The 13,967-nt window shown below is 36.3% G+C and overlaps 1 protein-coding gene across 1 annotated transcript in view; it reads left to right on the forward strand.

Moving 5' to 3' along the window:
* LOC134647261 (very low-density lipoprotein receptor) overlaps positions 1–13,967 on the forward strand; it is a 256,638-nt gene that overhangs the window by 209,864 nt on the left and 32,807 nt on the right. Inside the window, exon 3 of the mRNA XM_063501537.1 lies at positions 10,923–11,045. Coding sequence (XP_063357607.1) covers positions 10,923–11,045 — 123 coding nt within the window. The remainder of the gene's footprint in view (positions 1–10,922; positions 11,046–13,967) is intronic.

A 13,967-nucleotide genomic window follows, 5' to 3' on the forward strand; every position in this document is an offset into this window, starting at 1 on the left:
TTCTATGAAATTATGACGTACAAATAACACTTGCACTGCGTACTGCGTATGCTATCAAAATCATTGCAGACTTTACTTGGTCTAACTCTAACTGGTCCCTAACCCTCATTTTATTATTGAAACAAGATCGTTGCCTATGCGTCAGATAAATATTCGGTGGTTGGTGGTGGATGAATCCTGAAGTTATATGAGTGATGAATATGATGATAGTGACATTAACATAATTAGTTCTTATAATTTTATCAAAAAATAAAACGAAATAGCAAGGATAACTGTAATAATGGCAAACCAATTTTGACGGAAATTTGAAAATATGTTGTCTGGTTGGTTAAGTTGGACTACAAATGTGGCTGGTGAGGTGAAGTCAACAAATTGGATAAAATTATTGCCAACCTGGAGTGCGAAATAAAATTATTGCAGATGGCGGCATTGATTGTTTATTGTAGTAATAGCTTTTAGGACATATCTGGTATTCCAGTGAGCCTTTTTAATTCCCCTTTTTAATAAAACTATATATTTTTAAGCGATTCATATCCAATACCGGGATCCCGGGATCCCGGTATTGATGAAGACAGTTTCGGTATCAATACCGCTATTGTGAGAAGTCCGGTATTTGGAAGCCCTAGTTGCCTGTCAATATCTAAGCAACGGAACTGTTTTATATGTATAGAAGATTATTAACACAACATTTGAAATTTAGGATTATAAGTATTTCAAACTGAAGAGTCGAATACAAATCTTCTTAGCCCTCTCAGTTTTAACTTCCACCTACTCTGATAGTACTTACAGTTATAATTTAACGTTTCCTTCTTAATTTCAACATCTTTGGTACGTTCGATAAATGAAACGTTATGATTTATTTTCTATGAATTAGGAAATTCACCACAAATTTTACGGCTGCCGATTAAAAAGGGCCAGGCGGGAGCTATATTTCTTGAACAGGAGATATCGTTTGCAGGCCTTCAAACGGCGCCTTTGGTTTGGTTCCACTGAAGCGGTAATTTACAAGGGCGAGGGCGTGGCAAGGGAGAGTGATGGGTGAGAATTTGACAGAGGTCGTTAATTATATGCTTGTCGGTCTCGCGATCGCGCGCCAAGATCCTTGTGGTGAGTGGGAAATTGCCGCTCCCGCTCCGTTTTGCACACGCGTAGCGTATAATTATGTGCCAAGAAAATTTGATAATATTAAAGAAATCGTATGAGTTATGAATTACATTTGCCGGTCTCTTATACTTTATGACGCAATACGTAAGTTTAGATATTGATCACACAATTAAACTATCCTCCATTTGGAATGAAATTACTAGACCTTAGATATCTCGTCTAGTCCAGTTTTTGAATAAATTTACGTCAGCTGGCTGATCTCTGTGTATACCATAATTTGCTTCGGCATACCCTCCTAGATGTAAATGAGCGGGTAACAACTCGGAATAATTATTCGTGTCGTTTTCAAGCAAATGATGACTTATTTTATGGTTGTATTTAAGGTGTTTCTGCTATAAAGATGCAATTAAAATCGCTCTTACCGGCAACCTACAATGGCACCGTTTCATGAAAATGTCACATTTATCGACAGGCGATGGATCGGTGTTTAATTGCTCAATCGGTCTCTTTGCCGCCATCGGCAATTTACCCTCAAATATCGGTCAAGCAAGACCCAGTAGAATAATGGTGTGGTGGAATCGGCCTCTCACGTTAGCAGTGCCAAGGTAATTAATTTTCGGTTAGGATCCATCTATACAATTTGCATTAAGTTAGGAGCGTTTTATAAGGACTTTCCACGACATTGCATCTAACTTTCGACGGCTGAGATTTTAGCTTGAATGTAGGGAATTTTGAGAATGTTACGATCATCGTGAAAGTATTAAACAAATTAAAAATTGTGTTTTGATTGTTAAATGATTAAGGATAACCTTTTAATTTCTCAAGAGGCTGAGCGAAGTTTAATCAGTTCATATTGAAAAGCCGAAAACTTAATAATGAGTAGGTTTTAAATATTAATTAACTCAAAAAACTCACGTTATCATTTTCTTTGGTTGCAATACCTACTTAATTTAATGGATCAACATATTCCTCTGATAATCATCACATCTCTAAATGTTTTATTACTCATAAGTAGATTCTTACTATTTATGTGTATTAATAGTAGTACTCACCATAAAAGGTGAGTACTACTATTGCATTACTAGTACCTGTATTTGTTAAATATACATACATACATGTGTAATATTACAAAATTCGAATCACTATCATTATTTACGGTCAGTAAATTACGTATCCCACTGACGCCGCCACGAAGAAAACTTGCCTCATTTGACCCGCAACGAGAACCTACTTTGTGAAACAAGTTTTTCAGTTCTAGTGCCGTACTTTCCATTCATTGGCGTCAAGCTCAATTAAGTACGTACGCCGACTTTTAATAAAATGTTTTAAAACGATTCCGGGAACGTGAACTTTATCAGACGTGTTCAGATTTAAAATTTCCACTATTGTGAAATTTCGTTCGACATAATATAATTTTGATATTAGCTTGCAATATACCTAAATGCGGTCTATTTTCAACATACCTACGGCTTAATAATTACGGTGTGTGTATAATCTTAATTCAAATTAAGTCCTAGTTACCAAACCTAGTTAACTGGTTTGATAGCTGTCAATTTATGTTAGTCATAATCATATGCCTCGGAATATAGACGCTTGTCTAGATCTTATGCTAACCGACTGGCGCCGTGTCCTGGATTGTAAGTAATTGCATTAATGACTTTAATCTAACACGCTTTACTCTTTGACGCAGTTAATGCTTGGAATCAAACCAATTTACTAGTCTTGTGAGATTTGCCGCAGGGTTGGTTTAGAGGTGCTGAAGCTGTGTATGAGTAAAGTGGCAGCACAAAACATTTGTTAGTAACTTGATTTAATTCGGATTTATGATTTAGTCAATTTATATGGTAATTTCATGTTCTAGTGTTTACTTTTAATTTAAGTTACGTTAAGAAAACAATAAATTAGTTGCACTGGATGTCATAACCGAAATTTTATAGTATTTCAACGCTTACAGACCAAAGTTAATTTGACCTCCGGAAATAAGTAAGCTAGGTTAAATTCGACAGTAATCCTTGCAGATTCACTGATCTATTTGGGTAAAACCCTTGCCCGAATCGAGTATAACAGTCACATGCTATCGGATCACTTCGGATTAACCCAAACTATTCAAAATAAAAACGAAGCGGCTGCCAACGACAAACAAGTATATATTCTTTTTTCTGAAATTTAAATATAAGTGTACTTATATAGATATAAGTCTAAAGACTATAAGAAATAACTTCATGGTTAAAGAGATATTTTCGACATTTCTCAAATGTTCAATGATTCAGAAATAACGAAGTTGTCACAAGGCTCAGCTTTGTATAGACGATCGACAGAAGCTTTATCCCAAAAACGTCTGTAGGTATCTCTAAGCTGAATCATGTTATTCACGAAATAAGTTCACAGACGAATATCTTGATGTTATTTATGTCCCTAATTTTCAGTGACTATTACAACCTAACGGTTATCTCTCTATCTACGCAATGTTATTCGGGTCTCTAATCTCTGTAATATTTTATGCCTATAAAACTTTCAGAGAACGACCTTCGCCGGAGACAAAGGGTCCGGATTATCCCCAGTAGTTACCTGCTTTTAATCCGAATTCCCTGTTGATTCTAAATTTAAATCAGCCGGTAATATACTGACACACTAATTAGTTATCGGGTACATCGCTTACCGTTCGATCGTTATTAATGTTTACGTCAACCTTATTGGTTTATGATCTCCGATTTATAATTTTCTACGTATGACACGTCGTTTTACACATATACCTAAATCTATCTACCTAATTAGGAATCGTAAAAATGACTCTTGCGAAACCAAAGTATACTAATTAAAACAATACTATCTAAATATGATTTTATTTTTCAGTGAAAAAGACTAATGGTGAAAGTGTTTTAAAGAGATTGATACCAAAACTGTGATAAAAACTTGTTAAGTGAAAATGGCTATATCGGGCGTTTGGCTGGTGGTAGGCTATCTGCTAGCGAGCGCAGGGGCTACTGTGTATGACGACGACTACGACACATATACTAAGCCTTACGATTACAAAACTGCAGGTAAGTCAAACAAACTACCTATAGGTTAAACATAATTACCATCTTAATGTTAATATCATGATTTTTCCTATTGTGGCACCAACAGAATTATTTTCAGTATGTCCAGATCTGTGTTACATCTTTTAATTAAAGTTTTAGTAAGAACGAAATGCGTTTGTTTTCGAAGTGGCCTATTTTACTCTCGAGTAAATGTTTTGTAGGTCCACAATACGTATAAGGTATAAGGAGATGTGAGATTTTTACAAAAAAAAGCGGCCAAGTGCGAGTCGGACTCGCCCATGAAGGGTTCCGTATTTAGGCGATTTATGACGTATAAAAAAAAAACTACTTACTAGATCTCGTTCAAACCAATTTTGGGTGGAAGTTTACATGGTAATGTACATCATATATTTTTTTTAGTTTTATCATTCTGTTATTTTAGAAGGAACGGGGGGGGGGGGGGGGGGACACATTTTACCACTTTGGAAGTGTCTCTCGCGCAAACTATTCAGTTTAGAAAAAAATGATATTAGAAACCTCAATATCATTTTTGAAGACCTATCCATAGATACCCCACACGTATGGGTTTGATGAAAAAAAAAATTTTGAGTTTCAGTTCGAAGTATGGGGAACCCCAAAAATTTATTGTTTTTTTTTCTATTTTTGTGTGAAAATCTTAATGCGGTTCACAGAATACATCTACTTACCAAGTTTCAACAGTATAGTTCTTATAGTTTCGGAGAAAAGTGGCTGTGACATACGGACGGACAGACAGACGGACAGACAGACGGACAGACAGACAGACATGACGAATCTATAAGGGTTCCGTTTTTTGCCATTTGGCTACGGAACCCTAAAAACAACACCACAAAATATTTTTAGAAAGAAATCGTCATATAATATTATAGTTACATTCTTACAACTCCCACACATGAAAATTCTTCATACGAAAATTGCTGCCCAAAAGGATGGAACATGAATAATAAAACGTACGTTTGCCTGAAACTAGGATTCCGGTGACTTGCAATCAAAAAGTGCCTTGGCCTTTTGTGATGAGATACTTATAGATACTATTGGAATGTTTGGTCATTTATTACTTTTGTTATATCTTACTAGCTTTTTATTGTATTATATTATTGTATGAAAAAAGTTCGGTACTAATTAATATTTAAATATGTATTCGCTTCCGCCCCGTATATTGAATTTCGGGGTAAAAAGTATTATCTGTGCTTTTCTGGTAAACAATTTGTGTGCCATATTCATCGAAATTCGCTCACCACAGTCGCTTTCGATTAACGGAGGAAGCAACATCCAAATACTATATAAACCGTCAACGTCACAGTTATAATATCAGTAGGATAAAATAGTCTTCTAATAAGTAATAACGTGCCGATCAACGAACGAAAATTCTCATGTGCCCAAAATATCCATTACGCCAATTTTATTTTTTTGCTCTTATAAAAACGGCTATTTTATGTTTTTGCTCTTATAAAAACGGCTATGATGAGTCGTGGTAAAGGGGTAAGACCATAATTGACAATGCGTTAAATAGTTGATGCAAAAATGATGATGATTATTAAAAGTTCGCTTTGCGGAACTTCTATTTCTACTCTGAGGAACACAAGAAGACTAACGAACTTACTTTGGCAGTGCAGTTAAGTTAGTCGCGTTAAGTAGGGCGCAGAATGCATCATGGTTTTCTTCGTGGTTAGAATAATCCATTTTCATTTTTCTTAGGGCTTTTCTTAGGGGGTGTTTCTCGTTGTAGTTAAATAAACTACTAGCTTATCTAAGTCATGTTTAACATCTGATCACAAACAAGCCAGGTTGTTTTTTTTTTTACCTTTAATGTTGTACATAAGCTTTGTAAATATTTTACTAAATACACCTTGTTTAAGTAATATTGCGGTAAACACAAGCAAACTCCTGTATCGTTTTGATGGAACGCTAGTTCCACCTAATACCTATAGAGTGAGCTATGGAAACCACAAACACGATAGGTATGAGCCAAACGAAGTTTGAAGAGGTCTCGAGTTAGTACTTTTGCGCTTCGAGTTCGGAATTTCCATTTGATTTGTCTGTAGTGGAACTCCATCGCGTTACTTTAAAGTCGAGTTTATATTAACAGACTTAAGCCGACGTGGGTGTAAACACGGTGGCTTATTAAACTAAGTTTTTTATAATTAAAAAGTGAGTAGTGATTTTTACAACTTTTATAACGTATGTACTATGTTTGTTAATATTTCAAGCATGTCTTTGTGTGACTAGGTGACAGTATCGTCAAGCTTGCCCAGTGATGGCTATATACGATTTATAGACACCTAAGATAGTCATTTTGTATTCAGAGAATGCAACTTCATTCGAGTTTGAGTTCGTTAAAAACGTCTTGATGACGAGAAGCTAAAACCCAGTCTAATAAAAATACAAACAATAAAAAAACGTCTATCAAAAAAACTTTTCACAAAAATTTAATCATAACCAATTTCAGCTATTGAAATTTATAATTAAACTTAGAATATTAAATCAAATTTTTATTAAAAAGGTTTCCAGGCAATTCGTATTGCACTAGCTGGCATAGTAAAGCAGTTTGCATTATGGGAGAACGCGGGCACCACTCGTAACGTGTGCAAGTGCGCTCGAAAGCCTCTGGTTAGAGTAACGAATGCACTCATCGTACAGGAAGTACACCCGGTAATACAATTTGCCTCCTGCTCCTGACGCTATTGCCATCTTGGGGACAATTTGGTCTAATGCCTCTACATTTCACGTTTTATACAAAATATTTCGTGAAAATGGCAACGTCTCGTACAGCTTTCTAAAGAAATTGAAACTAGGAGCCGGGCAACAGCTGGGCGACCTTTCCTTTTCTTTCTTCTTAAGAAAAGATTTGTAATCCTGCTAAGTAAACAAAATGGGAGCTGAATTACTGCGTCCCAGCACGTTAATTATTGAGAGTGAAAAGTAATTAAGCCAGTCTTTTACCTCGGCGGGACATCAAAAAGCTTAATGCTGAAGAAACACTGTTAACGTCGCCTTGAATTACTTAGATTACCAATAGATCAGGAAGGGAAAAAATCGAGTTTGGAAAAGGAAGAGAAAAAGGGTTGCGCATAATTCATTACAAAGCTCTTTGAAATGTGAAACTCTTGTGCACTCCTTTGTAGCTTACCCTTAAAACCTAACACATTGAACGTTACAAGCGAAAAGAAACCTCCACGGTGACTTTAATCAGTGCGAGTCCATCATGTGCCTAGACCTAGACATCATCACATTCATTTGCCTACAGGATCCATGAATTATATCTTAGATAATGCCTTGCAGACAGTCATGATACCTTCTTTAACGAAGACCTATCAATAAATGTACCACGATAACTCTTACATGATTAAAAACGCGAACTCGTGACGAAACGTTATTACGTTACATTTTCTTCAGCAACTTACAGCCTTCCATTAAGCTCAACACACAGCTATGAGGGTAAATGTTGGATCTATATTATCATTCACTTTCCTCGCCGGGGAACATTAGTGTAAATTGATACTTCACCGAAGGCGTCTCAATGTGTTTAGTCTTACGCGCTGTTATATCTGTTAGCGATTCGTAAGTGAGTATACCTACATATTTGAACATGACATCACGTGTACAAGGGAAATAGTATACATAAAAAAAATCAAATTTCAACATAACAAAAACATTACCTATTTCTGATCGTAAACATATACCTACATGTCTAATCGTAGATGAATAATTATACCCAAGTTAACGTATTACTCGTATACCTATAATAATACATAGATGCGATGGTCGAAATACAGTTTTGACATAACACGTCACTACTGACGTCCGAGGATCGAAGGCTCTCGAGACGCGATTGAGAGTCAATGCTGTTCCGATTCTACGGTAGAGTGATTTTATCCCACGATAAGCCATCTCCGAGAAATTGGCTTATCGAAGGACGGTGCCACACGTCTTCGTTTTACTGATTCCTCTGGCCTAGATAATAAAACCGTAATTTGTTAGTTTGGCCGCGCGATATCCGTATTTGATTGGTCTCGGTCTCGGTTCAGCCGTGATTCGCTAACGCCTGTCTGACTGTGGGACTGCACGCCCTCGGTTGGAACCCCATTTCACTAATGGGACCATCTCGTAGCGATTAATTAACTGTACACCGAATAATCTCTTTGTTCTGTCCATGACTTGTATGGACGCTCAAATAGAATTTATCCCATAATATTAACCACGGTAATTAACTATCTACGAGTAAGTCAAGGTTCGAGTTTGGAGTTTAAATTCAACCGTTGTCGCAACGCTTCTTGTTCTTTTGGTTACGTCGAGGGGAGGGAAAAAGATCACGTAGAAGGTTAATGAGCATTTAGCGCGATAAGTGCGAGCATCTAACAAGGATTGAAGCAGGATCTGTTGAGCGGTTCGCATTAACATTCCTAGGTAGAGGGGGCAATAATGCGGGTGTTAAAGGCGCGCTACACTCAGCCCTGAGCGCCTCCGGGAATACCGACCGGCCTTTCCATATACCTTTTACACCATTACCAGTATACCTTCATAAGTAGATTGTATTAGTAACCAATTGACCTAAAATGTCGAGGCGAACATAGTCAGAATTTAAGAGGATGTCTGAAGATATTAAGTATTCAATTCAATTTATTTAATTTATTTAAACTTGCTCAATATTGCCTACCAAGCTAAACATTTATACCTCTCTTGAAAAAATGTATACCAAACAGCTGTCTTTATCTATTTCTTAATAATAGGAGAAAGGCGACTATTTATATAAATGTAAGGTAGGTAATTTTTAGCAGCACATATGGTATCATTACTAACATATCAATAATTTTATTTTTGGGTGGTTCAACTATTTTTTGTCGTTATTCTGTCCCGTCAGCCAGGGGACAAGAGTAGTGAAGTTTGTTAGAAAAAAAGTGTTGTGTTGTGTTTTAAGTGTATGTAGAAGTACTATCATCATTGGTAGATGACCCATTATGAATAGGGCTTATGACTACCAGATATGCATGTTTAAGTAGTTAATGAAAATGCCAAAAAACAGGGTTTTAAGAGTGAACCAAGAGAATGTAACCATGATAGCTAGTGACAAAACAAAGTTGATACGATACACCCTTTTGACAAACATCATTAGTTATAGGTAGGTACGAGTATATGTACATATTTTTAATTTGTAATGATACAAAGGTAGGTAATCACTTTTAAATTGACACATAAAGTACGACGAATTGACACATAAAATTCTCAAATTACATCATGAAAAAGTGTCCCCGGCGACGCGACTTTGTATGTGACTATTTATATGGAAAATAACGGTAATACGTGTCGCTTGGAGCAAATTAGTTTGCACTCTACGTGTCTCCGGGGAACATGAGCGACAAAGGTTCGTTTGCGGAATGTGTGAGCCCACTCCGCGCTTAGCTTAGGGTATACTTAGATAGTCGGATAGAAAATCCCTCTTTACAACTGACAAGCTTTCTCTAGAGTTAACATAACAGCGAAGTTGGTTATACAGCAATCCATGAATGGCTCAGTTGAATTCCCGAGATGGCGACGGTAAACCTACGCACTCGCTGGGTGTGGGGCCTTATTATTTGGCGGGGGTACGTTTTGTTTACAAATTGCTTAGCGGCGCGTGCTTCGGTTCTCTCCAAATTACCTCAAGATAAAGCGGCTGCTGCTACCCGCCGATAATTTTGCTTCGAGCTTGTTTTATACGCACGTTGAACGGTGATTTCGAGTGTAAATGAATTGCTCCGGTTTACAGCTTCGCTTTGGTTGATTAGACGACAACGATCAGAAGTTATTCAGTTTATATTGCTACTGCTGAACAACGTAGCTTAAATGAATCTTATTTGCGCGGATGTATTTTGATTTTAATTGATTTAGGTCATAAATAAATCAATTGAACCGGGAATTTCTTTTTGCCGAAATGGCAGGAGTAAACACAGACGAAAGTTACACGGTCGTGCTAAAGTCAAACTTAATTAGATGAGTTCACGTAGATAATTACTTGAGAGCTTAATTTATGTTTCAACGAATAAACAGTAATTTATACCCTTTTCGTTGTTTTACATGAGACTTATTTGGATTTGATCTGTCAGCTGTGAACAATGACATTTCTTCAACCAGATATGTCACTCTTGACAGCTGGCAGATCATATTGTAATACAAGTGTAATACCCAGACCATAATAACCAGCAGGTTTTTATTATTTAAATTAATAATAAAACGAAGCTCATGCATTGAAGTCTCATTTACCTTGAAGGAATTTCAGTTATTTTATACTGGTTCTTTACAACTTGAACATTACAGAAATATTTAAGCAATATTGCGGTTCCCCGCGAAATGAAAAATTTCACCGTTAATGCTACATTTTCTGCGTATTTTGCCATAAAATCGCCGACAAGAGAAAGCTGGTATATATATACTCGTACATATATATATACATATTTCGCGCGGAAAGGCCAACTTAAGGACTGCCCTATTGGAGAAGTGCTAAAAGACCAAGCTCATTTTTTAAGAGTGTTCCATTAACAATAAAATATTTTACGATAATATGCCTTGGTAGGTAGGAATTAAGTAAAAATATTATAAATTACATTGTTGATTGTACTTAATAAAGTAAGGGTGAGGTCAATCAAATGGTCAGACAGAATTAACTTAGCCCCTAATTAACTAGTCTCTCCAGCAATGTATTATTCTTTGTTGTTGTATTAAATATTAACTGATATGAAAACATGCAACAGGCACTAACATTTTTTTTTCATTGTTTCACAGACAGCCGCACGTGCACAGCGTCAGAGTTCCGTTGCAAGACGGGCCGGTGCATACCCAGCTCCTGGCGATGCGATAACGAGAAGGACTGCTCAGACAACTCAGACGAGGACTCGGCCAGTTGCAGTGAGTATGAAAACTGGGAAGACGTTTCAAATAGAGTAGATATTTTAAAATGTCCACTCTGGTGGAAAAGCGCTGGTGGCCTAGCGGTAAGAGCGTGCGACTTGCAATCCGGAGGTCGCGGGTTCAAACCCCGGCTCGTACCAATGAGTTTTTCGGAACTTATGTACGAAATATCATTTGATATTTACCAGTCGCTTTTCGGTGAAGGAAAACATCGTGAGGAAACCGGACTAATCCCAATAAGGGCCTAGTTTACCCTCTGGGTTGGAAGGTCAGATGGCAGTCGCTTTCGTAAAAACTAGTGGCCACGCCAATTCCTGGGATTAGTTGCCAAGCGGACCCCAGGCTCCCATGAGCCGTGGCAAAATGCCGGGACAACGCGAGGAAGATGATGAAGATTTTAAAATGTCCACTCGTCATGTCAACGAAGTCTCGTCTCAACGCAACCTCGAAATTACAAAGTTTGTCACGAAAATCGTGTAGGTAGTATATTTTTTATCGCATTTTATTAGACGAGTAAATTAAGGTTAGGCTGAAGATTCATTCCTGGATATAAAAGCGTGAAACGTGTAAAGAAAATTGCCCCACGGCTCGATCACACTTCAATAATAATTTATATCTTTTCGAATGTAGAGACGAAGTAACAAAAAGTTCTTCATATTGCCGAGCATTATTGGAAAAACATTTGTAGAGGCTTTAATACCCTGTGTAAACTTAGGGTCTTATCCTCGCGGGGGCAGTGTCATCGAACGCGAATCGTGAACGACTCCGTTCAACCTTTTTGGTAAGCTTCAATGTTAGTCAAATCGGCGAATATTTTCTTTAATATTTCCAGCTCTACTGATTGCTACGACGTAGCTGACTACAAAATGAACTTCATGCCGTAGCAAATAACTTACAAAATTTTGCTTCAGATTGTGTGCTGAGTTGAAACGCATACACACGCGAACAGCACGTTCCGAATATGTATTTAGGTATTGTAGGTTTCATTTAAAAGAGTTCATTCGCATCAAACAGGCACCAAATAAATTAATAATGTTCTATAAAATTGCGAAACGAATACTCGCACATCGTACGTTTTGAGAATAGGCGAAACAAAGCCTAGTTACATTTAAACGATTTTTTAGCTAATACGAGTATGTAGTTAAAATGTATATTTTGTATCTCAGCAAGTAATATACTGTTTGTAAATTTTATTTGAATTAATCGTAGGGCCGTGTTAGACCATATCGTGACTATATTGTATATTATTTTATTCTTGTTTCATTTTTGTTTGACAAAATATTTTGAATACCTACTATATTTTTAGGTTGGTAGAAAAAGGTAAAAGGTCGAATATCAAACCTTACTATTGAATAAAAAAAAGTATTTTAGATTTTCATGTCAAATATTCTGTAAAGTCCATTTCAAATGTAATAAAACTTGTATGCCGAAAATGTTTTACTCTAGATTTAATTAATTTTCGTCCTTACCGAAACTGATTATAATCTTAATTACTTACTAGGTACCTACTTAAAGTTATCATGATTTTGTTTATATTTGAGTCTTAATATACTTAACTAACCAGCCATTAATATTAATTAAGAATTGTTCATTAAACTCAAATACTTAGTTAAGCATTATTTTGTATTTTATTCTCAAAAACAAAAAAGAGTAATTTATAAATTATAATATACATATGTAAGCATATACATATTATCATAATAATATTATTATGGTTACTTATAAATAAAATATAAACAATTAAATATGTCCAATTAAACATTGTAAATTGAACAATCATTTTTATTAAGTAATCCTAAAATAACGCCAATCCAAAAAAGGAAAGACAAGGCAGGGCGAAAATCTAATAACAGAAATACTTCTCCAAAAAATTTAATTGTCCGCGATAAACGTGTGTGAATAATTGGAATGAATGCGGATGTGGTGTACGAAATGGTTTAGGTACGGATTTAAGGTTGGCGAAAATTTATTTATTGCTCCGGCAAGGAATAATGGGGCGAAACGCGACCCGGAGGGGATAATTCGACGTGTTCGAGGCGGGTGAAGCGGGAAATTATGCTCGCAACCAAATGAGAGACTTGATTCTACGATCTCCGTCTTATTCCCTATCTATATACCTACGCCGCCTGATTCTTATAATATTTGTCTAGAAATATGTCCGCTGTAAAACATCAATTTATTCATCGACTTACCGATCCGAGTGTTCCTTTTGCGCGAAAATGAAACAAATTTATTCGGAAAATTGTCTTATTATAGGCTTATCCTACGAAATTACGTTATTATTACGTGGACCTAAGTACGTAAGTAAGTAAGTAGTTGATTTTGTAAAAAAAAAATATGTAGTTATGCGTACATTTTTAGGGTTCCGTACCTCAAAAGGAAAAAACGGAACCCTTATAGGATCACTCGTGCGTCTGTCTACCTGTCCGACCATTGACTTAATGTACGGAACCCTTGGAACGCGAGTCCGACTCGCATTTTGCCGGTTTTTAGACATACATTTTGGACATTATTTTGTGCATCACCTGTAGGTCCTTCTTGGACAAACACTATGATACCAATAACTCGAAATCGCCAAAATGTTACTTATGTTGTTTTTATAAACATTTCTTTAAATATAAAAATTTATACGTTTGAGCTGAAATTTAGCACACTCAGCCGTCACGTAAATAACATTCAAGACGGGGAGCGATGGTGACCATAGGAGCTATAATACTTATTAATACAACGCAACGTAATGATGTGAAGGCTAGTTCAACCGTATATTGTTTTTAAACTAACAAGATTTCCACTCATAATTTTCAAGTAGTTTATTTGCTTTCATGTTGTACATAGCATCTTATGAAATAAAAGTTTCAAACATGAGCCCCGTAAGGGCATGGCAATTCTTATAAGTAACTTAAGCTAACTTAAACTAAT

The sequence above is a fragment of the Cydia amplana genome, chromosome 4 (assembly GCF_948474715.1).
Source record: "Cydia amplana chromosome 4, ilCydAmpl1.1, whole genome shotgun sequence".
Lineage (NCBI taxonomy): Eukaryota > Metazoa > Arthropoda > Insecta > Lepidoptera > Tortricidae > Cydia > Cydia amplana.